Raw genomic sequence first — 27,922 nt, 5'->3', positions numbered from 1 at the left:
AATCAGTAAGGAAAATGCTGAATTAAATAAACACTGAAGACTTCTGGGTTAGATGGCACAGTAGGAGGACCCTAAGCTCACTGATCCCACGGATACAAGTAGGTAAAACACACATCAGTGTAAATAATCCAGAAAGCAACCTGAGGACTGGCAGAACAGAGTCCCCACAGCTAAATGTAGAGAAGAGGGTAGGAAGGGCAGAGACATGGTCAAGAGCTATATGACCTTGAGGACTGTCCACGGAGAGGAGGGATGCCTGGGCATGGAAAGCAAAGAGTAACAGATCCACACACCAGGCAGCCCAAGTACAGGGAGCCTGCATAGGGAAGAGGAAGTAATCTGACTTTGGAAAAGCAGAGGGACCTAATTTCAGGAATTCTTAAAATCAGTGGGGCATAACACTTGAAACTTTAAAAGTCAGCAGATCCTGCTCTGGGAGGGCCTGAAAGGCAATAGGAAAATGACTCCCTGGCCCTTAAAAAGACAACGCAACAAACAGCCCCAGGGAGATACAGCATAGCAACAACAGTCTGAAAAACACCTGGGATTTATGGGAGGGACATTTGTTTACTAATCTCAGAGCATGTGTTAGAGGAGCTGGGGTCTTTAGGAGACCTCCATGCTTCTTCTGCAGACCTGCCCCCTTCAATACACTCTTGGCTGGAACCCAGCCAAAGCAGTGCCACAAACCTGGCAGTATGTAAACATACCCAAGAGGGGCCAGCACCACCCTAAAGTGACTCTTAACCCTGGGAGAGAGGAAGATAACTACACACACCAGTCTTACTGTGGCACCAGCACTGGGTTGGGGGCAGACATCTTCTCTGACTCCTGGTCCTACCCATCAATGAAAACTTTTCAGGGGACAACACATGGGAAGCACCCTACAGTTTGGTTCTACTGCATCTCTGGCAAAACCTGGTCTGACTCAACTCAAGTCCAAAGCAGTCCCAGTCTAGCCCACTAACAACACAGGGACACAGCCCTGCCCAAAACAGGCAAAGAGAACAATTGGAGATGACTAGACTGAAGGCAGAAAAGGCTCAGCCATAACACTAGGGCACACACAACATAATAAGAGATACCCCTTGAGCACCAAGTTCTGGTGAGTAGAGGACATTGCACTACAGGAACTCTTCTTCATCAGGCCACTACTTCCAAGAGAGATGTAGCCGACTTTCCTAACACATAGATGTAGACCCAGAGAGTTAAACAAAATGAGAATACAGAGGAATATTTCACAAGTGAGAGAACAGGACAAAATTATAGCAAGAGAGTTAAATGAAATAGAAGTAATATGCCTAATAAAGAATTTAAGGTCATAAAGATACTGGAATTGAGAAAAGTGTGGAGGACCTCGGTGAGGAGGTCCTAAACAAAGAGAAAGAAAACATAAAAAGAACCAATCAGAGATGAAGAACTCAATAACTAAAGTTAAAAATACACTAGATGGAATAAATAGACTAGAAGAAGCAAAAGAATGGATCAGCGACCTGAAAAACAGGAATGTAAAGCAATCAAGCTGAACAAGAGAGAGAAAAAATAATAATAAATTAGATTTAGGGAACTCAGTGACACCATCAAGCATAATAGCATTTGCATTATGGGGATCCCAGAAGAAGAGAGAGAGAGGGGCACCTGGGTGGCTCAGTCGGTTTAGAGTTCAACTTCAGCTCAGGCAATGATCTCATTAGTTTGTGAGTTCGAGCTCTGCATCAGGCTCTGTGCTGGCAACTCAGGGCCTGGAGCCTTCTTCTGATTCTGTGTCTCCCTCTTTCTGCTCCTCCCCCATTTATGCTCTGTCTCTCTCTCTTAAAAGCAAATAAACATTTTTAAAAATTTTTAAAAATTAGGAGAGAGAAAGAGGGGCAGAAAATTTACTTTAAGAAAAAATAGCTGAAAATTTGGAGGAGGAAACAAACTCAGATCCAGAAGGTAGAGAGCCCTAAACAAAATCAACCAAGGAGGTCCACACCAAGACACATAATAATTAAAATGGCAGAAAGTGGTGACAAATTAAGAATTCTATAAAATCAGTAAAAGAAAACCATTACACACAAGGGAAACCACATAAGGATGTCAGATGATTATTCAGCAAAAACTTTTCAGGCCAGAAGGGAGTGTCCTAATATATTTAAAGTGCTGAAAGAAAAAAACCTGTAGCCAAGAATACTATATCCAATAAGCCTGTCATTCAGAATAGAAGGAAAGAGAGTTTCCTAAGCAAACAAAAGTTAAAGGAATTCATGATCACTAAACCAGCTCTACAAGAAATGTTAAAAAAGATTCTTTGAGTGGAAAATAAGACCCTATTAACAGTAAAAAAAAAAAAAAAAAAAAAAAGAAGCAGAGAAAACAAAAGCAGTAAAATTAAGTATATCTATACAAATCAGTCAAAGGATTCATAAAATAAAAGGATGTTGAGTGTGACACCATATACCTAAAAATGTGGAAGGGATCAGAGTAAAGAATGGGTTCGAACTTAAGCAACCATCAACTTAATATAGACTGCTATATGTATAAGATGTTAGGTACAAACCTAATGGAAAACAAAAACAAAAACCAGTAATAGCTATGCAAAAAAATAAAGAGAAGGGACTCCACATATGTCACTAAAGAAAGCCAGCCAACTGTGAGAGAAGATAGCAAGAGAAGAAAGGAACAGAGAATAACTAAAAAAACAACCATAAAACAAGTCACAAAATGGCAGTAAGTACATACCTATCAATAATTACTTTGAATATAAATGGACTAAATATTCCAATCAAAAGACATAGGGTGACAAAATGGATAAAAAGCAAGACACATCTGTATGTTGCCTATAAGAGACTCATTTCAGACTTAAAGTCATATGGACATTGAAAGTAAAGGGATGGAAAAGCATTTATCATGCAAGTAGAAGTTAAAAGAAAGCTAGGGTAGCAGTACTTATATCAGACAAAATAGACTTTCAAACAAAGACTATAACAAGAGACAAAGAAGGACACTATAGAATCATAAAGGGAATGATCCAAGAAGATACAAAAATTATAGATATTTATGCATCCAACATGGGAGCTATCCAATTTTCCTAACACAATTGAGATTGTTGAAAAAAGACTATATTTTTCCCACTGCGTATTCTTGTCTCTTTTGTCACAGACTAATTGACGAGGTAATCATGGGTTTATTTCTGGGCTCTCTGTTCTGTTGATCTATGTGTTTGTTTTTGTGCCAAAATGATACTGTCTTGATTACTACCACTTTCTAGTATATCTTATAATCTGGGATTGTGATACCTGCCATTTTCTTATTTTTCAAAATTGCTTTGGCCATTCAGGATCTTTGGTGGTTCTGTAAAAATTTTAAGATTGTTTGTTCTAGTTCTTATACTTCTTCCTTACCAGTTTGGATGCCTTTTATTTCTTTTTCTTGTCTGATTGCTGTGGCTTGAACTTCCAGTACTATGTTGAATAAAACTGGTGAGAGCAGACATCCTTGTTTTCTTCCTGATGTTAGGAGGAGATTTCTTACTTTTCAACTTTGAGTATGATGTTAGCTGCAAGTTTTTCATATGTGACCTTTATCATGTAATATGAGTGAGAAAAAAAATCCCTTCTGATACTTTGTGTTGGCTCTCCACTATTCCTATTTTCCAATAAATCATATGGTGTCTTCTCAGAGGGATATGTTTGACTAACTCCAATACCCACTCTTGTGCTCTTTAATTATAAGTTAATTTTATATTACACACTTTAATTCCAGCTGCAAACATTTTTTTATAAAATGAGAATTCTTACCCATAGGACAAGGAAAAATTACATGCTGTGTTTATGAGTGTATTTTATAATGTTGGTATTAGTAACAGCAAATTCGTAATATGAATATGAATAGCAAATTCATAAAATTAATGTGATAGATTAAATGGTTGTACTATTTAGTAATATAGTAATATTCATTGTTAACTTTCTTTTTTTAATTTTTTTTTAACATTTATTCATTTTTGAGAGAGAGAGAGAGAGAGGGAGCAGGGAAGAGCAGAGAGAGAGGAAGACACACAATCTGAAGGCAGGCTCCGGGCTCTGAGCTGTCAGCACAGAACCCGATGCGGGGCTCAAACTCACTGACCGTGAGATAATGACCTGAGCCGAAGTCGGACGCTTAACCGACTCAGCCACCCAGGCGCCCCCATTGTTAACTTTCTTAATTAATAATGTAGGCATAAATCATATTAATGTATTAATTTATGTGTGCATATACACACACATAATGCTTGATATAGAATCCAAATTTCTTTGCTTGTTTATGTGGCCCAAAACATAAACGAGAGCTACACTTTTGTATTTTAGCTTTATGATGCTTAATAAAATGCAAGTCATTTTACAATATGCCATATGCATTATAGAAACTATCTTTGGAAAACACAAGTTATGGAAAAATGCAGCCTGTCTTTTTATACAGAATTCCACAAGTGGCAATAACTTTTAAATAATATCAAGTAGTGGATAATAAAGAAATAATACCACTTAACAAACATTTAACATTTTAACACGTTTTACTAATTGCTTAAGAAGTTTTTTGGTCTTCTTTATTCCGGTTAGTGTTTTTCAAACCCATTTTTTTTAATAACATGTCATTCTAGATCGTTGTGGGCCTTTCATTTTATATAATAGCAGCTGAATTTACACACTAACAAATGTATGAAGCATTTTGAAATAAATTATAGTTTTATGTTCCAATTTCCCTGTCTCTTTGTTCCCCCAGGTGGCTTTTACAGTACTTTTTGATTTGGAAGCACTTCTGAAGATATGGTGTTTGGGATTTACTGGATATATTAGCTCATCTCTCCACAAATTTGAGCTACTACTAGTAATTGGAACTACTCTTCATGTATATCCAGACCTTTATCATTCTCAGTTCACATACTTTCAGGTAATGTGAATAATGTCTATTTGTCAGTAGAATTATTTTCTTTCCAGAGAAAATACCAGTTATGTTATAATAACTTTACATTATTATATTAAATAGTTATATATAATATTTATATAATAAACATAGACTTGAGTGACCCAAGTCTTCAGTGCCAAAAATAGTGCATTCATTAATTATAACATTGTTTTCAAAACTTCTGAAAATTCACAGTGGAGATATTTTAGATGAAATTTTCTCCTTAGATGAAAAAAAAGTGCATTCCAACCTCACTGACTTTATTTACTGGAGATTCCAAAGCTGTTATTTTCAGAGCAATTTTAACTTCAGCTGCCAGATTGCAACCTGGAACTCTATACTTCTGATAACCTGGGGAAAGGACACAAAAATATAATTCACAAAAATGGTAACAAATATTGTGTAAACACACGGGTTAAAAGCTGAGCCTCTAGTAATTACTGCCAAACATATTGAAATCACAAAGGATATATGGTTGAAGCTGTCAGTACATCAACATCTTTGCGCATAAGTCCTTTGTCATTTGTCGGGTTATATCCTTAGGCTTGGTTATAATAAGTGAGATGAGTAGAGCAAGAGATATGTACATGCTTAAAACTCTTCATACAAAATGTACTTCCCAATCATGCCATTATATGTTCGTGAGCACTGCTGTCTAGATTCACAAAATCAACATGAGTATTTAATATCTACATCTGAGAATTATTATATATAATTATAGGTAATATGCTTGATAATCAAAACAACAAAATATCTTTTGTGGACCTATTAAGTCAACCAAATTAAGAAAACTATTGGTCTCTATTTCAGCAAGGATACATATACAAAATATATTCAGGGCTTTAAAATTCCTATAGTTTCTCACCAATAACTTTTTAGTGAAAAGCTAGAAATAGATTAAACTTTGAATACGAAGATATTTATTTGAGAATTGTTTATGAGAGAAAAAATGAAAACTTTTAATATGGTAAACATTTGAGGAATAGCTTAGCAAGTCATATGCGAATTTGACCACAAAAATAATGACATGAATTTGTAATTACTTAGAGACATGATTAAAATAATAACATGATTATGTTTTATTTAAATGTAAAACAATATAAAATTATATAACATATATAGGTTATATGTCTGTATAACTATAGCTATATATTTGTATGTTAAATGCCTATAAATGAAAAAATGACAGGAAAGAAATAAACCAAATTATTACAGATTATTAATAGTCATTATCTCTAGGTTTTTTCCTATTAGTCTGTTTTTCACAAAATATCTAAAATTAGTGTGCACAGTTCTAATCATTTTATGTATATATATAGACACAGTCACATAATATGCAACTCAGTGAGTTTGCAACTTTTTTTTTTTGAGAGAGAGAGAGAGAGAGCAGGGGAGGGGCAGAGAGAGAGAGAGAAAAAGAGAGAATCCTAAACTGGCTCCACACTGTCAGCACAGAGCCCAATGTTGGCCTCGAACTCACAAACTGTGAGATCATGATCTGAGCTGAAAGCAAGAACCAGATGGTTAACCCACTGAGCCACCCAGGAGCCCCAAGTTCGCAACTTTAATGTTATCTTTGATTCTGGATTATAATCGACAATAGTTTCATTTATGTTAATGGTTAAGTGATTTTCGTTTGTATCTTTCTCTATATGACCATGTTTATATTTTCCTAATGAAATAATTAAACATTGCCTTGGTTGTTTTGTGGCTAAAATATACATCTCTGGGGAAGCTTAAGTGTCACAAGGATTTTTGCACATTCACATATAAGATCCGACTGTCCCGAGCAGATTGGCTCCTCGTGGATCCACTTTGATCTTCCTTGTGCATCCTCACATTTTTCTCATCTGACTTGGCCTTTCCTCAGCATGTTGGCAGCCTGGCTTCCCTTAGTGGATTTCACATTTTCATATTTAAGTGAAGTCAACAGTTTAGTACAAAATGACTCTCTTTATAACATCAGCTATCTCTGAGAGCAATCATTGTGTTCTTCATCTATTTATTCAAATGATATTTACTGAGCACCTACTACGTGCCGGGCACTGTGCTGAGTGCCTCGTGCTATCGGTTAGTCACCACAACCCTGTGAGACAGAGAGTATACATGCAAACCGAAGTCCCAAGACATTTGATAACTTGCCCAAGACCACATAACTAACAAATGATGGAAACTCAGTCCTAGGAAATTTAATTTCATAGTTCAGATTCTTAGCCAGACGATTTCTAAAGTATCTCGCTTGTAATTAGCAGACTGATCGTGAAGAGACGGGCTTAGAAATGGGACCAGGAGGGGCTCCTGGGTGGCTTAGTCGGTTTAGCGTCCGACTTTCGCTTGGGTCATGATCTCGCGGTTCGTGGGTTCGAGCCCCGCGTCGGGCTCTGTGCTGACTGCCAGCTCAGAGCCTGGAGCCTATTTCAGAGTCTGTGTCTCCCTCTCTCTCTGACCCTCCCCTGCTCACGCTGTCTCTCTCTCTCTCTCCTAGAAATAAATAAAAAATATTTAAAAAAAGAAAAAAAAAAAAAAGAAATGGGACCAGGAAAACGTGCTTTGGAGACAACCAAAAAAGGTTCTCGGTGTTTATCTTTGAGAGTACGGTTTACTATATTTCATATCTGTGGAAACACCAAATCCAAAGGCTTTATTAGATGAACAGAGCGAAAAGCATATTTATCCCCCAAAAGATGAAAAGGCAGAACTAGAGTCACTGATAAGGACTTTGCCTTTCAAGGATGCAGGCTTCCCCTTTGAAAATGCTGATCAAATCGGCCATGTAGGAATCATGTCAGGTTCTGCTACTTCCAACTAATGAAATATTCATTTATCAAAATTGCACAGATGTGCATAGGCTGTTTTATTAGAATTTGGGATAGGACTCAAAATTACTTAGAGAATCGTTTAATTATGATTTTAATACAAGTAGAGAAAAGACGCCGTATTGAAAGCGGAGCTACAAGCCAGTTAACTTGTGTCTGTAAACTTGCCTGGCCTCAGCTATTAACAGTTAGATACTGAATCACTTATATCTGAGAATAACAAACTGACAAGAATGTGAAATCTTTCCACATTATTATTCTGCATATTAATATGAATGTTAATATTTTAATAGCTCTTACGGTAAAGCTATTTGCTTGTTATTTGGAAAGATGACCTGAGTGTAATATGTTCTCTGATTTGGGAATATATGTAAATTCTAACAGAAAGCTGGTAGCTTAACCATGTATATAGCATAATGGAGCATAATGCTTACTTAGAACAACATGATTTTTCACATAAATTTTCTTTTTCTAAGTAATGCCAATTGGGGTGACAAACGGCACACCTCTTACAGTCCAACAGAGTTCTGAGGATGCCTCAGGTCACTGTGAATACTCCCTCCAGGCCTGGATCTTGGGCATCACAGAGTCCCTTCTGGTCCTCATGGGCCAAGAGTAGGGGAGAAATGTTTTGCCAAGGGGAAGTCAGGAAGAGTGGGAAGCTAGGGATGCTGGAAAAAATCCAAACATATGTTGTTTTATAAGTGTAAAAATTAAATCTAGGTTTAAAAAGTTTTTTTAATGTTTATTTTTTGAGAGAGAGAGAAAGAGAGACAGAGCATGAGCAGGGAAGGAGCAGAGAGAGAGCGAGATACAGTATCTGAAGCAGGCTCCACGCTCTGAGTTGTCAGCACAGAGCCTAACACGGGGCTCGAACCCACGAACCGTGAGATCATGACCTGAGCCGAAGTCGGATGCTGAATCGACTGAGCCACCTAGGTGTCCCTAAAATCTAGGTTTTAAAAGCATTTCCTGCTCTTACTCTATTAAAAATAAACTATTCATTTTCTTCTCCTAAGAAGGCTTCACAGTCACCTTGAGCTCTTGTCGAACCATCTTGGACAGCCTTTCTACCCACCACAGTTTATTTGTGCCAAAACCATAGTTTTCCTGTTTCCTATTTCCTGTCTCTAAATCTGAGATCTGTCTTAACAGTCAGTGGTAGGCCATTCTTTAATTGGAAGCACTTTGTATTTCTCAGAGGCACATAATAAAATGTTGACATCTTAGACTTAATGAAAAAAATGCTACTTTTCCATGTTTTATATTTCAACTTTGAATTACATACTGAATTATACTTTTAATCTTATAAATGTGCCTTTAAGAGCTATGCCTTTATATTATGCTCCCTCTGTAATTTATAGACATTGACTCTAACTTGTCCAACACAATGTTTGGCACATAATAATTAATCAGTATTTGTTAAAGTGAAGAGCAAGTGAATTTATTAATTAATAAGCGAGGGAGAGTTACATTTATACACACGCAAAACATCTAAATATGTGTGTATTTCAATATAACAAAGATCTAAAAATTCGAGTCTTACATAAGACAGAAGTTTGTTTCTCTTCAGCACTGGGTGGGTGTCCGGGGGAGTAGGTGGCTCTGCTCCACACAGTCATGCAGGAAGCCAGCCTTTTGGGGTGAGTTGAATCTGTCAGCTTCTGTACAGGGCTTCCATTTCTGGTCCAAAGGGACTACTCCATTTGTCTCGATTTCCCTGCCAGAGGAAGGCATAAAGAGTATCCAGGGCAAGTTTATTTAATTTAATATGCCTAAAGTTGCAAAACGTTACTTCCTTTCATGTTCCTTAAATCTGAGCCTCGTCCACTGACCACACCGAGCTATAAATGTGGCTGGAACATGTTCTATAGTCCTGGCTAGCCACTTGGTAGGCTAAAACTCTGATAGTTCTATTATTTAAAGAGAGGATAGAATGGATATTAGAGTATCGCTCCCAGGCATAAGTAAAGACTCTTTGATAGTAGATTCTTAAAAAAAGGTCTATATGTACAATAGTACATAGGAAGTTTTGCTTTATGAGACATTATAGCTAATATGGAAGTAAGCTTTTTCTTCTACATTTGAAAGCTTTTTCTTCTACATTTGAACATTAGAAAAATATCAATTTTATTTCAACAATATGTATTAGTTAATAGCACCTTGAGAGATGCCTGGGTGACTCAGTTGATTAAGCGTCTGACTCTTAATCTCTGCTCAGGTCATGATTTCAGTTTGTGAGACTGAGCCCCACGTTGGGCTTTGCACTGACAACATGGAGCCTGCTTGGAATTCTCTCTCTCTGCCCCTTCCCCAGCTTGTGCGTGCACTCTCCCTCTTTCTCTAAAAAAAGAAGAAATTAATAGCACTCCAAATGATCACATTATATGTAAAAAGTTTTTTTAAAAAATTTTTAAAAATTAAAAAAAAATTTTTTTTAATTAAAAAAAGTTTTTGTTACTACCATTTCCCTTCATTCATTCAGGATTTATTGAGTTCTGGCTAAAAGGCAGGAGGGCAGGCACTGAGCTACACTGAGATCTTAGTCATTGCGTTACTTTTTGTCTGTAGCTACTCACATAGAAAAGTGTGATTTTATGAAGTGCTGCGAAAAATGAGGTTTTCGTGTGAACTTGTTTAAGATTCAGTGTAAGAAATGGTCAAGTACGTATGTTTTTCCCTCCCGCAACAGGTTCTTCGGGTGGTTCGACTTATTAAGATTTCACCTGCGTTAGAAGACTTTGTGTACAAGATATTTGGCCCTGGAAAAAAACTTGGGAGCTTGGTTGTATTTACTGCCAGCCTCTTGATTGTTATGTCAGCAATTAGTCTGCATATGTTCTGCTTTGTCGAAGAACTGGACAGGTTTACAACGTTTCCAAGGGTAAGAATAAAAACTGCAGTCAATGTAATTCACCATTCCTTTTTTAGTAATAATGGTTAACATCAAAATAACTTCCCTTTAACAGTGGATCAAAAATACTGTCATATTTTTGGTAACTTGGAATAATTCAGTTTTAATATTTAAAATGGTCTCTTTTGCAGGGTGCAGGCATTTGAGCCCATTTTCAACACTGTTAGATTATACATCAATTGTAAAATTCTGGAAATCGCCTAATAAAATAAGGTGTTAAAACCAGTCCAGATGAAGGCTAGGGTTCTTAGCACCTACAGCTGAAAATATAGCAGAATATTTTTTAAGTTTATTTATTTATTTTGAGAGAGACAGAGAGCACAAGTAGGGGTGCAGAGAGAAAAGAAGAAAGAGAAAATCCCAAGCAGGCTCCACACTGTCATCGTAGAGCCTGACAGTGTGGGTTTGAACTCACCGAATTGTGAGATCATTACCTGAGCCGAAACCAAGAGTCAGACACTTAACTGACTGAGCCATCCAGGCACCCCTGGCAGAATCTTAAAATAAAGTTTGTGTTTTGTGTCTGTGAAAGTTAACATTTCAAAATCTGTTTTACAGCTTATATATTATTATTTTTTTTTAATGGTTATTATTTATTTTTGAAAGAGAGAGTGAGAGCAGGGGAGGGGCAGAGAGAGAGGGAGACACAGAATCTGAAGCAGGCTCCAGGCTCTGAGATGTCAGCACAGAACCCCAAGGGGAGTTTGAACTCACCAACTGTGAGGTCAAGACCTGAGCCAAAGTCGGACACTTAACTGACTGAGCCACCCAGACGCCCCTACAGTTCATATATTTTGATGTCAAGCATAATCTAGAAGGAGGTTTTTGACTTCCAGTGTAAGAAATTCGTAAATTCTTTCAATTTGAAATGTCTTTGGAAGATTCTCTAGTTCATGCCTCTGCGTTATCATTAGAATTCACTTAGGCTAAAAAAGGAAGCTAAAAATCAATCAATTCATAAACATAATTCATAGAGAAAATATAACCCCTAATCAAGGATTCCGAAATTTAACTCCATTTGGATTTAGAGACCTGAAAAACCATAATGATCAAGACAAAAAAAATGTGTTTTTTTCACCATAAGCTGAAATACCCTATTTTATGGGAAGAATAATCTTGCGGTAACAACAGCACATAATTCATTTTTTAAAAATAAGCTTTCGGGGGGCATCTGGATGGCTTAGTCAGCTGAATGTCCTACTTCAGCTCAGGTCATCATCTCATGGTTGTGAATTCGAGCCCCCATTGGGCTCACTACTGTCAACACAGAGCCCACGTTAGATCCTCTGTTCCCCTGTCTCTCTGCCCCTCCTCTGCTTGTGCTCATTCCCCCCAAAAATAAATAAGCATTAAAAAAAATAGGCTTTGAAGGCAAAGGTATCTGTACTCAAAATGGTAGACTGATACAGGCTGCGTACATCTGTTATGCATCACCAAGCATCTGTTGAGTGCGTACAAAGAGCCAGACAATTTTGGTGATCGTGGCACAGAAACGCAATTATGTCCCCGGTCTTCAAGGAATCCTCAGATGAAGGGAGTGCCAAGTAAGCAAATGCAAAGCATGCTAGAGGCAGACACGAGGTGCTCTGTGAACCCAGAAGTAAGGTCCGTAACCAGGAATGGAAACGTCCACGTAGGCTTCTTGGAAGAAACAGTCGCTAAAGAACAGCAGTACATAAACAATCGAGGTGGAGGAACACAGCGTCCTGGGTTTGGGGAAAGAATATGCTCAAGGTCTGAGGTGAGCCTCTCTTGTTCCAGAACTTAAAGGAGAAAGCAAGGCCAATGCTAAGAGGAGGACATAAGACCAAGGAAGTGTTAAGTTGGGTGAAAATGTGGCTGTATTTAAATGTTCGCAGAAGGTGAGGTTGAAGATGTAGGAGAGACACAGAGGACAGTAGCAAAAGGCTCCTGAAGGGGGGCCTCCAGATCACAGGCGCAAGGATTGCTCTTAGCCAAGTGTTGACCTGGCCTGTGCGGAGGTGGTGACAGAGGACAGCAAGGCAAACTGAGAGTCAGTGAGTCTTTATTCCCTTTCTGCCACAGTACAAGCAACAGGCAGAAATAGGCACCGGCTCCCAGCCTTCCCGTTTCCACACTGAACAGCACTGGCTGAGTGTCAGGTGGGTGAGTGTAGATGTGGCAGGAAGAATAGGGGAAAGTGCCTCAGCTGAGGCCCCTTGATGATGCAGCCTCAGAACAGAAGCACCCGGGCTAGGAATGTGGCTGTGCCTAAGAGCATGGTGGCCTGAAGTGGGGGGTGCCAACTTTCCAGCTGCACCCCCTCCAGAGACGGAGCGCGCACCGAGTGTGGTGTGGGGATGACAGCCTACCCCGCACAGGCAAAGCCTCTCCGGTGCCTGGGGTCGGGCCACATAGGATGCAGTTGGCCTGGAGCCAGACTCTCCAAGAGGCCCAGCTCTTCTTCAGGGGTGGGGACAAGCAAAGATGACAGTGATGTCACTAAGCCCACCTTCTCTTAGTGTAGTGTGCCCCATCACTGGGGAAATGAAAATTGCAGAGCGCCTTCGTTCAGAGTGACACTGAGACTGTCATTGTCCCCGTCCATCTCTGAGCCCAGGTTAATTCAGCACACAGTACTGAAGGCCCACTTAATGCCAGCCTTGTTCTGGGGATAGGGGATCCTAGAAACAAAACCACCCCCAGGCCCCTTCTTTATGCACACAGTCTTCTCTTAACTTCAAAGCTTACCTTCATCTTTTACTCTCTCCTCTAATCTCACATCACTGATTTTATATCTCCTTGGAGCCAGATGGCTCTTGGTGGTCAGAATATTCCAGATATTACAAGGGTGATAGTACCCTCTTCTTGGTCTAATTTGTTGGAGTCAGTACCTGTAATCAATACACCAATGTTTCTTTAGCAAAACGTGAGCCTTTGGAGAAAGAAGAATAAATAAGGACAATAAATAAGTCTTAGGTCAGATTGGAGATCTGCCACTGAATGAGATACCAAAAAAAAAAAAAAAAGAAGAAGAAGAAGAAAAGAAAGAGAAATTTTAGGTATTTTCAAGAATTTTTGAATATAATAAGAAGGCATCGCAGATAAGAGTCTGCACTTTTTGTCATATAGATCTGATTTCTTATCACTGCTCCATCACTTTTTAGCTATATGACACTAGACAAATTAGTCATTAATCTTTTATTTTTTCACATCTAAAATCTAGGTAACAAGAGTACTTTCCTTATACCATTATGTAGATTTAAGAATATACAATACATAAAAAATATTCAAAAACAACCCAACTCTTAGAAAGCATTTTTAAATGTTATATTCTATATAATATATTTGAAGTCAGTATATTAGATTCTGTATGAAAGACCAGGCTGCTTTAGCCACCCTACTTAGCCCCTTGGGATTTGCTCTAATTTCCAGCCATAATAGTAATCAAGTAGCATTACGTTTTCAGGTCTCCAATTACTCAATTGTGCCTTTCTGCCTGATTACTTTGACCATCTTAATGAAAGCAGCCAGGCAGCTATGGGGCCCCCTAATCAGCGATTCCGCAGCTGACAGCGTTGACAGCCTAAATGTGTGAAATGACTAGGAGGAGAATTTTCCTTGCACATGAACGCATTATGCATTAAATCCCTGAAAAATAATCAAATTTTGCAAGAAATGTTAAAAACATTGCAGCTACAAAAAGTAGTCATTATCATTCCCGTCACATAAAGCACCATCCGTTGGTGCTACTTGCCTGACTGGAAATCATCAGAAAAGATGGCTAAAAACACATGACGGTCAATGCTAGATTTCTGTTCAGATATTCATCCATGAGTCTTACTCCCTTCCCTTCTTATGGGACATCTCCCTCATCCAGGGGTTGGCTGTTGTGGTAGGTTGGTTAATTATGGTGTTAGCCAAAGTGCATAGGACATGTTTGGCAGGCACCAGCCTCTAAGATGGCAGGAGTCAAGTAAAGATAATAGAAACAAGTGCTGAGTCTTCAAGTTCCTGTTTTACTTTGGGATGCATCACATGATTTTTCTTATACGTACTTAGAGCTATGGATGCAGAATAAACTATGTGCTCCCGTGAGAGATGGGTGGAGGTCACCCATCTTGAAGGAGTCCAGCAGAGGCAGGGCCAGCCTGACTGGACAAAGCAGCCTCAGTCTTTTTGCCCAGGAAAGAGTTTTTCTGTGGCTCTTTCGTGAACCAGATTTTGACCCGGCCATCCAGGTGGCATATCCTCTCTAGGGAAATAGGACTGGATATGAAATTAAACACTGTTTGATTGAACTTGATTGTATCTTGGGCTCAGCAGCCCACTGTGAAACCCTTCAAGAGGACCTGACAGGAATACGTGAATTCTGAAAACGGCAGCCCGGGCACACGAAGTGATCGCCCACTACATTGCCCCTCTGACAGAGCTCCAGCCACACTGAAGGACCCCACCTACTTCCTGAAACATTTGAAGGTGGAGAGATCCTAAAGGATCTTTCACTTGCATTATTCCACAAGTTCTCTAATGGGTCTCTGCCTCAGTCGGCCACTTCTCAACCCATTCTCCATTTGTAGCGAAAATTAAACTGTCTCCTGGCACTCTCCTGTTGAAATTGTTTCAAGGTCCTCCTTTCCCTCAAGATACCACACATTTTAGTGTAGTTTTCAGTATCTTCTCCGTCCCCAGTTACCTCTTCATGATTTCCCCCTTCACACCTTTCAGAGGCAGAGAGGGCAACTGTCTTGCTCATTAAATACTCCATGCTTAGTACACCACTTCCTAGTGAATAGGTTTTCATTGATGAATGAATAACAATGCTACACCAAAGCAAACCTCTATGACTTTCCACACTGTATCAGGTTCAACATCCCAGATTCTTTCTTCCACTGCTGTCCCCCTCCTCGGGGAGTCCCTTAATTCTCCATCTCCCTAACCCTTATTCTGTCTGAAATGTCTGCATAATTCTATCAGAATGCTTTGGCAGGAAGTAGCAGAAATCTTGACTCCAATGGACTTCAACAATTAGGAAATTTCTCACAAAACTCAAGATTAGGTAGACCAGAAAGCCAAGACTGAATCTTTCACTGAAATTTTGTTGTGGGCTGAATTACATGTCCCAAAAAGATATGTTGAAGTACCCCAAAATATTATCTTCTTTGGACATAGAGCTGATCAAGTTAACATGAGGTCATTATGTTCAGCCCTAATCTAATATAACTGGTATTCTATAAAAAGAGGAGATTTAGACACAGACATACACAGAGGGGAAATGATGTGAACACACATTGGAGAAGAGAGCCATGTGAATGGAGCGGCATCCACAAACCAAGGACCTCCAAGGATTGCTGGGAAACACCTGAAGCGAGAAAAGGTTGGGAGAATCCTTAAGAGGGAGCATGCATAGTCCTGCCAACACATTGATTTCAGACCGCTGAGCTATGAGATAATAAATTCCTTTGTTTTAATCCACTTAGTTTTTGGTACTTTGTTACAGCAGCCCAAGAACACTACTGCAGTTGTTTTCTCCATATGTTTTCTTTATGTGTTAGTAAAATGGATGCAACGTTTCCAGAATTTGTGATCAAATCTTGAGGAAGAAGAGGGTCATCTTCATCCAAGTCTTCTTCTTAGGAGCAAGGACACCTTTCCCAGTACCATTTTCTACTTCGCCCAGCACACTTACTCTCACCATTTGTTGGCAGGATTGGATAACTTGGTCATTCCTAAACGAATCATTGGCAAGACGGCTGAGCCAAGAGGATTGGCTTAGGTGAATCACGTGGGAGGGGATGACTTTTGGAGAAACAACCACAAAACCACTACAGTGGTCAGACCCAGAGCTTGGACAAGATGTCTCTCTTACATTCCCTGTGGGCATGTAAATAGACACACGGTAGGAGGGGGACTGGTGTTTAATCGCTCTTACCAGGAGCACTTAGGCTTCAGTTCCTTCCCAAGATGTCCAAATAGAACCTGCAGAGAAGCTGGCATGAGGCCTGGCACAGCGTGGATTCCTGCTGTCCCTCTGTGTATGGCAGTCATCACTTTCTGTTACACGCCATCAATATTTATGCAAGCTCCTGTTGCTTCTACTAGACCTCAACTCTCTTGAGGGCAGCAGCACCGTGCTCTCCTCTCCCAAAGCACTTTCCATGATGCTGATGCTGATGCCTTGGGATCCAAGTCATTGGGAAGTAGAGTCAGGGCGGAAACAACCAGTGAAGCCTCAGCATACAGTCCTATGAGATGGAGAAGAGAAGCTTGACATTTGTTAATTGGGTGAGGGGAGGAGGAGGAAATATTGTCATCAATAACCAATAACTTTCTCTTCTAAATTGAACCAGACACTTCAGTGCTAAGTAGAATTCTCAAGGTCGATCAAGTCCTGATCCTGTAGTTCTGGACTATTTATTGTTGGGACTAGTAGCTTATGTTAGAAGGAGGACAATTAACCTTTCCTGATGAAACAGCCCAACGTAAGGACTGGTTGGCACAGGAATGAGCCACCAGTCTTTCTTCAACAAAGACAAAAACAAATTGTATATTTCCCATAGTTGTCTGACAAAAGCTTATGCGCACAGTGTCACTAAGGCTTTGTTCAGTTTATCTCTCCACTTATTGTACAAAACAACTTGCCTCTACGTTACGAAAACACATGCAGTAAACATCCACTATCCATCTTTCACCAACTCAGTATCTTTATTCCTCCTAAATGCACACTAAAGTAATAATCCATAGGCCTCATTTGTTCCTCAGTTCTTCCGATGAGGAGTTTTTATCCAGAAGCAATACACTGCCCTCCATGAGAACAGCTCCTTGAATTTTAATATTATGTATTTCATATGTTTTCTTAATTTGCATTCTCTAAATGCAAATGACTTGCTCTGTTGAATTTTCACTTATAAAACCATGTTCAATGCAGTTATACAATATAAGCAGTAAATGAGATAAAACACTTAATTACAAATTAATTTCCCTCTCTCACCACCAAAATGGCTTTTAATTGTACTGAAAGAATTACTGAGAAATGTAAAGAAACAACTTGCTCCTTAATTTTTTTGCATTTTTTGCCAGATGTAGAGAGTCTGACTACATTTCTAATAAAGTCAAGGTATATATATTTTTACGTTTGTTTATCAGAGAGAGAGAGAGAGCACATGTGAGTGTGCAGAGGAGGGGCAAAGAGAGAGGGAGAGAAAGAATCTGAAGCAGGCTCTGTATTGACAGCATGGAGTCTGTCATGGGGTTTGATCTCACCAAGTATGAGATCATGACCTGAGCCGAAATCAAGAGTCAGACACTTAACCAACTGAGCCACCCAGGGGCCCTGCATGTATTTTTTCATAAAATATTTCAGACATGCAGAGAATACTAAAATGTGTTCTTCTGTGGCCATACATAGCTTGACAAGCACATTAGAAGTGGAACTGAAGTCCCTGAGTCCTCTTCTTCATCACTCCCTTCTTGCCTCTGGAGCAACACTTTTCTGAATTTGGTGTTTAGGTTCTTAGTGCATTCCTTTATGCTTTTAATGCATCATCTGCAAAGCACATAATTTTTTGCATAATTTAAACCTGCCTTTTATTCTCTCATACTGTACTGTTTCTTCTGCTAATTGCTTTTTGAGATTTACCAATGAGTATACATGTAACTGTATTTTATTTATTTTGCTTGCAGTATTCTGTGCAACTGTATGTTGCATTATATTTATAATGCGCTACTTATATAAACCCTTGACAATGTTTTCCCATTCTCCTGTGTGGTAGGTGAATTCCCCATGGGTTTGGGCAGGACTCCTGAATAGGATGGAGTTTCACGTCTGTGAATAGGCTAATAATCAGTTAATTTGGAATCCATCAAAAAGGAGATTATCTTGGGTGTGTCTGACACATTCAGACGGACTGGGCTCTTTTGAAGAATCATTTGAGGCAAGAGTCTCCAGATGGCTTTGAAGAAATAAGCTGTCATGTTAAAGGGCCATGTGGTTAGGACCTGCGAGTGGCCTTTAGGGGCTGTGTGCTTCAAGAAGAGAGGGTCCTCAGTCCTACAACCACAGGAACTGAATTCTGGTAATAATCTGAATGAGGCTCCAAATGAGACCACAGCCCTGCCCACACCTTGACTTCAGCCTCTGAGATTCTGAGCAGAGAACCCAGTTATACTGTGCCCACATCTCTAACCTATAGAAACTGCAAATAAGAAATGGTATTATTTTAAGTTGCTAACGTTGTGATCATTTGTAACACAGAAATAGAAAATGAATGCATGCAGGTTTTGGATGTTTGTTTCTCATATTTTGTAATTCCAAATAGTGCTGCTCTGAACTTTGCAAATTAGCTTGTGCACATGTGAACATTTTTTTTTAGGATCCGTAGCTAGGAATAGAATTCCTGAGTCTTAGCATAAAGATAACCTCAACTTCAGCAGGTATTGATAAACTTGCATTCCCATGCAGTTTCCCTAGCATATCTGCTATCAGCAGTACATAGGAATGTTCTCTGCTTCACAACTCAGCCATACTTGGTCTTGTCAGGCTGTGTTTTACTTTCAACGTTTAACTCTTCATTTAACCTGAATTGATTTTTGTGGTTGCTGTGAGACAGGGAGCAATCTTATTTTATTTCCATTGGATATCCCATTGTCGCAGTACCATTTATTGACTAGTCTATTCATTCCCCATGGTTGTGTTACGCTGCTCTGTCATAATAGGATTCCACTTGTGCATATCTTGGTCAAGACACACAAGCTCCTTTTTATCTCTTTTTGCAATGGAGATTTTTTTTTTTGGGGGGGGGCGGAATCTGGTGAAATCCAGTGAATATCCAGCCCTACTGAAGTATCTCAGGTAGTAGCCTCCATCTTTCAAGGGCCTTTGACTTCACTCCTTGTTCCTGACAGTACATGAAAAACCAAAGTCTGCCAGAGACTGTAAATCCCCTAAGATTGTCTTTTCTTTTTTTAACTGAAGCTGCTTATTAGTTTTTGGTCCTAGGGTTTCAATTATTGTCTGGGGATTGTAATGAGGCCTTTGAAAGGATGCTTGTTGCATTTATACAGAATTTGGGGAGGGAGGGCTAATCAGTTTTTTTTCCATATATGATCAGACACTGATCAGATCATGAATATATTTTTGAGAATAAAAAAACCCACTCCAGTGACTATCTTTCAGATGGATAGGTTTCTTTTCTTTCCACAGATACACCCTGAGGCCAAGCCATCCCAACATCTGCCTTCACCATCTGAAGCCTCCCACTTGTTTGCATTTAGTTGCAATTTAGTTATTGATTCTCATAATCTCATTCTATGCTCCCCTAATCTGCTACACCATTGAAATCCATTTTCCACAAAATATCAGATATATCCATTCACAATGAAGACTAACGAAATTGTATATGTGTTTTCTTGCTGTTTGTAATTTAGCCCACATTCTCACATTGTGAGCCCACAAATGCCTCATGGAACCATGAGGCATACACACATGAACAAACATACGAACTGCCCTCTTTGACTTGTAACATAGTCAAGAGTGTAAGGAAGGAGTCAGCTTATCCCATAGTAGACACAAAAGAAAGAGCTCAAATAAGCCAGAAGATGAAATATGACATTAAAGATTATCTGGAGAATGTTTTAAAATTCCAGGAGCCTACTATGTGATAAGCACAAAGCTTCCAAAAATCACCTTGCTTTTTTTTTTTTTTCAATTTGTTTAATGTTTATTCCTTTTTGAAAGGGGGAGGGGGGCAGAGAGAGAGGGAGATACAGAATCCAGAATCCGAAGCAGGCTCCAGGCTCCGAGCTGTCAGCCCAAAGCCTGATGTGAGGCTGGAACTCACAGGGTGGTGAGATCATGACCTGTGCTGAAGTTGACACTTAACCAACTGAGCCACCCAGGTGCTCCAAAAATCACCTTGTTTTAATAAGAGGAAGGGTCTGCTTCCAAAGCTTTATGAACAGTGGTCTTCAGGGGTACATGTGGTTTCCACAGATAAGAATTTGGGTAATGGCATTCGATGAAAATATCCCATATCAGTGAGACAGAATGAGTAAGTCAGAGCCCTGAAGAATCCCAGGGCATACAGGGATGGATGAGGAAAGAACCTGCAATGTTGGTCTGTAGCCAGACAATAGGGTGTTTTCAGAGGTTGGGATTGTGACAGAGGGATTGTGTTGAAGATTTTGCTCTCACTTTCTTATTTTCTTCCTGGAGAATAACAGCCAAGCTATTTTAAGGAAGGTTACACTGGAAGAAATGTTATTTCTCTGAGGAGGTATTTTCACTGAATGAACTTCATTTTTATTGACCAAAGACAAAAATTTATGATTGAGGAATTGCAGCAGCATCAGGGCAGGAAGGGAGATAATTTTCATTTTTTTCTGTGTAGCCATTACTGTGTCAAATCTTCTACAGTCTCTTAAAGTTGGTCCCATCAAAGGCTTTAAGCCATCCAAGGCTTTCATCTGTGTCTGGATCTGGCTCTGTGATAGAAACAAGCACCTTGTTTTAAAATTTAAAGTAATTTAGTGATATATTTTAATGTCAACATCTCCCCCCCAAAAAGTTTTCAAATTAACTTTATTTTCTTCCTACTGTAAAATCAGAGGGTTTGGTTTTTGTTTTTGTGGGGGGGGGGGGTTGTTTTTGTTTTGCTTTGTTTTTGTTTTTTGCTTCTAGTTGAGTTTCTTTTTGTGGTGATTCATCATTGGCATAGTGATAAAATAATATCTGGTGCACTTCCTCTTAAAGGGTTGTTTTATTGCAGTATGAATCACACAGAGCTAGCTGTCTTTTCCTGTTGTGTATCGCCATCATCGGTCCACTGCACTTCAATTATCAGAACTATTCCTTGAGTAAAGCATCCGTAGAGTACAAGCCTCAGTCCAAGATGGACACATTTTAGGGAAGACCTTTTTATTTGACCTGGCTATTATCCTTTTCCAATATGGACTATACATTTAATAATTTATATTTATTTAATATAATATTTAAGGAATATTTTTAAGCAACATTTAAGAGAATTAATCTAAAGGGAAAACAAAATCGAAATGACAGTGAATGCCAAAACGAAACTCAAAACACAAAAGTGCACCATGAGGACATCCATGTTTGCTGGAGGTCAGGCACAAGTGACTCCAGTTTTTCTAGCAAATGTAGACTTGGACAGATGAAAAATGATTATGAAGTGAAAACAAACTATTTTCCTCGAGAAGCATAATTATTCTGGACTAAGTCAAGAAAGATATTTCCCCAGGGGTCATTATCATCAATAGTAATAATTACCGTATATGAGACTTTTTACATGTGAGTCCCTCATGACAAGAACTTTTTTTACAGGTAGAAAGAGAAGTACATACGTACACACAGAGATACCCACATATATCTAATGTGATCCCCAAAACAACCAATTAAGGAGTGTTTCCCCCATATTATAGATGTTATAAAAAAAAAAAAAGCAGTGAGGAGCATCATCAAAAATTGATAAGAACTAACAAGAAAATGTACAAGGCTACAGTAATAGAATGTGACTTAGAGTTAAACTGTCAATGAATGGGCAAACCTGCATTAAAAAAACATCTGGCAAAGAAAGCATCCCAATTAGTACAAGACGAATTGTTCTCAATCAAGCAATATGGGGGATAGCAGAGTCTCCTCATTCTATGTATCAAAATATCTTCCTGGTGAATCACAGCAAGGATATGTGAAGTGTGAAAATGTAGAAAACAAAAAGAAAGTGTCATCTTTCATCTTTCTTGATGGTCAAGAAGTCTCTAGGCCTAAAAGAAGAACCAATTTGACTTTTCAAACAAGTCGAAAATAACCACTATCAGTAATTTTTAAGATCAAAGGAAAACACAAAGCTACAACCTTACTTTATAATGCATGTCACAAGGAAAGTGTTGAATGGACAAGATCTGTTTGTTATTTTTTACTTTTTGGCTAATGGTCGTGTGTGCATCTGCTGGCAGGAAGCCCTCTCACACATTGCGTGTGGCAGAGAACATTTGTGTAACTTTTCTGGGAATCCAGTTTTCATTATATATGAAGACACTGAAAAGCATTTTTACTCTTTGATCCAGTGGTTGCATTTCTAGAAATCTACTCCAAGAAAATAACCAGAGATCCACACAAAGACAGATCTTCAAAAAATGCTCTTCATGGCATTATTTAATATTGTAAAAATTTGAAACAACTTTAATGTCCAACCATCATGGAAAGTCTAAATAAATTTTAATGTGGTGGCACATCACACAGTTATCAAAACTCTTATTTTTACAGCCTAACTTGGGAGGTAAGCCCTGGGTAATGCTAATGGTGATGATAAAATGTTAAGCAAAAAAGCATAATAAAAATCATATTTGTAGCTGAGTTCAATTTTATTTCAAATACATATATACACCCAGAAAAAAATAGAGTTTAATACATTCCTTTATATATATCTACTCTTATCAGAGATATAAAATTTCTACAAGTCTAATTTTAGTCATATAATAAGACTGATTTTAATTCACGGCTTGTAAAATCAGCTTTATTAATGTCAAATCATTTCAATTAAACATTTATTTGTAAACAACTATCTAATCTATTTTCAAGGTATTAGAGTACTAAATAAGCACTATCAGATTCGAAGCAAGACTTGGAAATTTATGTGTGTGATAGAAAGAGCAGGTGATATAATTTGCAGTAAAGCTAGCTTGTTATTTGTGGACTTAATGAAGAAAAATGAGCAATCAAAGCCCATTTGAAGAGAGCAAACAATGGCACACTCCATTTCTAACGTGTAGGGTTATTGTTTGTTTTCTTTTTTTTTTTTAATATTTTATTTATTTCTAGGAGAGAGAGAGACAGCATGAGCAGGGGAAGGTCAGAGAGAGAGGGAGACACAGACTGAAATAGGCTCCAGGCTCTGAGCTGGCAGTCAGCACAGAGCCCGATGCGGGGCTTGAACCCACGAACCGCGAGATCATGACCTAAGCCAAAGTCGGACGCTTAACCGACTAAGCCACCCAGGCGCCCCAATTGTTTGTTTTCTTAATGCAAACCTTTAAGCTTTTTCTGACCAGAGTTGCTTTCTGTTTGAAGCTAAATAAAAAAACCTTGCTCTTTTATATATATATTTAGATATATATATATATAATTTTTTTAATGTTTATTTATTCTTGAGAGAGATAGAGTGACAGAGCATTAGCAGGGGAGAGGGAGAGAGAGAGAGACAGAATCTGAAGCAGTCTCCAGGCTCTGAACTGTCAGCATAGAGCCCGACACAGGGCTCGAGCTCATGAATCACAAGATCATGACCTGAGCCTAAGTTGGACATTTAACCAACTGAACCACCCAAGCACGCTGAAAAACCTTGTTTTTAGTCATGGTTCTACAAACCAATGGTCGGAAAACCCTGAAGTTTCCTAGGTAGACTCCATGGTACTTTAGTTACAGAAGTTTTCTTAATACAAATCCTCCACTTGTTTAACAATAGGACTCACAGCTGTGTTTTCAGGATCACTGTTTCTTCTGTATATGTTCTGAGATCTTTATTGCACCAAAAGTAGGATGTCAACTTTCATCTGCAATTTTATTGCGTGTATTTGCCAATGAAATGCATCATTTACATCATGAAAATTTAATATGACTGACATTAGCAAGATCACTAATTAAGAAATAGGGCATAAATACTCCCAGAAACTTGACAGTCTGTTCTATGAAGAAAATTAATTCAGAAGTTTCCTATTTGCATAAACCACCAGGTCTCATTTTCACAGCTGTTTGTTCTGTCAGCTAGATGGCTGCATTTCAGAATTATTTTAACATAATCGGTGGGAAGTATACCTTTCAACTAAAAATATCATGCCCCACAAGAAACACTGTGAGGGGAAATGTTTAAGTTCAGTCAGTTCATCTTGATATTTTTTTCCCCTTAAGGTAAATGTTTCTAACATGGGAACCTTAACATTTAAGTCATAAATGATTAATATATTTTTTATTATTAAAACAAATTAAAATTCTGTAATTTTAGATTCTCACGAAAATGAAAACGGTATGTCCTTTCCAGGTGGAAAAATGTTAATGAGTGGAGTTTATTTTAGCAAAGAGGAGAAAATACTAGAGATATCTACGTTCCATTAATTAGTTGAGCTTAATATGCAGTTCTAGATATGTCCCCGGTACGATGTAAGACCAAGAAGGTAAACATTTCAAATATCACAACGTTTTCAAAATTTATACAAGTTGAATATTATACTGTTTGTTTTAGTAATTTACGTTATGTAAGGAAGTGAGCAATTACTAGATCTTCAGATCTAGACTGTCTGCAATATTCAAAAGGACAGCAGGAATTTGAAGACAACAGATCCCAACCGAGAGACCCAGCACCACCATTTGGTACCTGCAGGCCTGGGTTAATCATGTAAGGCCCCTGCACTTCAGTACAGGCTACAATATGTACAGTAATAATTCACGGGGTCATTGCTCAAGTTACTCTACATAATGGACAATTAAGTGCTTCAGGAGCTGTAAAGCACCACATAAATGCTAGTCATGGCTCAGTGTCTCCCCTCATGTCATTTTAATCTTACCCCGAAAGAAATCTGAGGAGACTGTACAAATCCGTGATTTTTGTCTGTATTGGCACTTACGGCGCTATATGTGAAAGTGAACCCAAGCATGGCCATTTAGAAGAAAAGAGATGTAAGGATACACCTCCAGACACTTTCAGGACTAAAACAAGATTCCCTGGCTTTTGCAAATGAGTTTCTTCCATCTTTCCTTTTACTCCTGAAATTATATTTAAGTGTAGGCTCTACTGAAAGTAATTTGCTGCTGGCGTAGGCATCAGGTTCTGATGTCTGCTCTGCTTCTAATTACATTCAAGCTCATTTTGACATTTAAGGCCAATTACTTTAGTCTCGATTCAGTAAGGCTTTTCCATAGTGGTCTAAAATTTGACCAGTAAACAGGCTTTTCCCTCTCTCTCTTTATTCATTTAAATGGAATGCTTGGCAACAAGCACATTTTAGAAATTATGGAAATGAAATAAATAATGTGGGTTCATTTCAGAAAAAAGCAAAGAACTGCATGGTCTTTTTTGACAGTATAAAAGGCAGTCACAGAATCGACTGAATTTCTTTTTAAATGACAAGGTATAAGGTGCAATTGTTTTACAGAGAGATCAATGTTTTAAATGTTTCATTTGTTTTAACAACAAAGGGAATTGGTTTCAACAGATCTCAAATTCCAAAAGAGTTCATATATTGAGAGAGAGAGAGACATGGCTCCAAAACCTTTACCCATTTAAAGGTCACTAGTAACTAAACTCTACAGAACAGAGCCCTACAGCAAAATCCAGCCGCTGTTCCATTTTGTTTTCAGATCCCAGTGTATGTGATAACATTGAGCACAGCACCTATTTTACTTAGCTCCCTATTATCAGTTCATTTGTTAACACCATGGTTTTTACTGTTTATTCAACAAATATGCAGATGAATTGATGGCTCCAGAAGGTAATTTGTCAGATCTGTTAGTAACAAAACATTTACGGTAGCCTTTTCTTGTGATTTATAGGTAAGAGATAGTCTGGGGAAATGAACTGGAAAATATACTGTATGAAAACAAAATTTTCCGATTGACTACCAGTACGAATAGAGACATAAAGTAGAGACCCTTAGAGCTATAGATGTTCTCTAGGGAATCATTTAGTTCAAAGATGAAATAAAATGATGCCACCAGAAAAGCCACACTTTCAAAATCATATATCTAAAAGGAAATATCTTCTCAAAAGTATGAAGTTTATCCAGTATAATTTTGAGCTTTCCAAAAAAGGAATCATACTGTATATAGCATTAAGTTGTAGAAACTATATAGAAATTCTGAAACTTAAATGAGGCTAATTAAAGTTTTTCCTTGAAAGATATTTTTTTTCATTTTTATTAAAACTATTACTTGTATGGTGCTTTCACATCTATAAAGTACTCACACACACTTTATTTACTTTGATTCGCAAAGTAGTCTTCAGAGTGATGCTGTCACACATTCGGGGAAGATCAGTATCAGGACGGCTAGGTGTTTTCCCCAGAGCTGTTAGGCTGGTCAGCGATTTAATCCCAGCTTCAGGCCCTGTGACTGCAGAACTGGACACTTGGTCCTTTGCCTCACTGCTCTGCCACTCACAGAAGGTCAAGGTCTTTATACTCAGTTCATGCAACTTCTATTTTAAACTGCACCGTTAGCTCCCCACCTCCAGGAAGGTCATCTCTTGAGGCTGAGGGCAGAGATGAGGTGGATGAAGTTAGTCAGATGACAGATGACGAGAAGTCTGGGAAAGCTCGTGGCTGGTAATGGACTCACCAAAAACAGGGAAGTGGCATGCCAGACAGTGTTGAGGCCCCTTTGGAGGCCAGGGACAAGGGAGCCTATATCCTCTGCTATAAACCCTCTCTTCAGAGCAGCTGGAGGGGTGGGGTATGTGCAGCCATGAAGGGTCAGATTCACCTGGGAGTAGGCATTTCTCCTGAAAGTTTGTCAAAAAAGACAGAGAGATAGAGTTTGAAGAACTGGAAAAAGTGTAACTGAGTTGATGGACCATGGACTTCCATCTAAACCATTAAAGAAGAATTTGAAGTCAAAAAATGGCTGCCGTCAATGGCTTTAATGTTACAAGTTAACGTTTTTACTCCAAATTTCACACCCACAGAGTTTGTAGTTATGAACAGCTTAGTATAGCCACAGTAAGTGGTGGCTCATAGAGCTTTAATTTACTCTAGATTTTTAAATACGTTTAATGTAATTTTATTGTTTTTTTTCCACACCCAACTCCCCATAAGACCTCGATTTTGGCAGTCATGATTTTGCCAGCCAACATGAGAGAAGTCCAACATTTACTATTGATTGATGTCATTTTAAATATTACAGCATTGAATGGTTAAGTTTTAAATAAAAAGAACTATACCACAAAATATTAAAGGATCATGATGTCAGTGGATTTTTCAGAGGATAAAACTCCTCTACCTATTACTGCTATTTGAGTGGGGAAAAAAGAAACAAGGAGATTGAGTAGGTGACTAATTAAGGCAATTAAAACCAAAGGAGGTGTCACTTTTGTACTCAGTGAATACATCAAGCCAAGTCTTCTATTTTCGGGCTGACTGGTAGTAAGACACAGCAGGGACACTCTCAATAAAAAGGTTGAGCCACTATATAAGTTGTCAAGTGGATTTCATTTTGAAAGCACATCTATTATAGAGAGAGTTCCTGAAACCAGCCAGAGATAGAGAAAGTAGATGCAAATTATATTGTAAAATGAAAGCTGTA

At 38.5% G+C, this 27,922-nt stretch overlaps 1 protein-coding gene across 3 annotated transcripts in view; it reads left to right on the top strand.

Moving 5' to 3' along the window:
- Window positions 1–27,922, top strand: part of NALCN (sodium leak channel, non-selective) — a 285,524-nt gene that overhangs the window by 122,497 nt on the left and 135,105 nt on the right. For all 3 annotated transcript variants that reach the window (XM_039254277.1, XM_039254276.1, XM_039254275.1), the window contains 2 exons: window positions 4,744–4,911; window positions 10,435–10,626. In XM_039254277.1, the coding sequence (XP_039110208.1) occupies window positions 4,744–4,911; window positions 10,435–10,626 (360 nt within the window). The remainder of the gene's footprint in view (window positions 1–4,743; window positions 4,912–10,434; window positions 10,627–27,922) is intronic.

Source organism: Hyaena hyaena, unplaced genomic scaffold (assembly GCF_003009895.1).
Source record: "Hyaena hyaena isolate Hyena2069 unplaced genomic scaffold, ASM300989v1 scaffold_478, whole genome shotgun sequence".
Lineage (NCBI taxonomy): Eukaryota > Metazoa > Chordata > Mammalia > Carnivora > Hyaenidae > Hyaena > Hyaena hyaena.
This window is presented reverse-complemented; position numbering and strand designations above follow the sequence as displayed.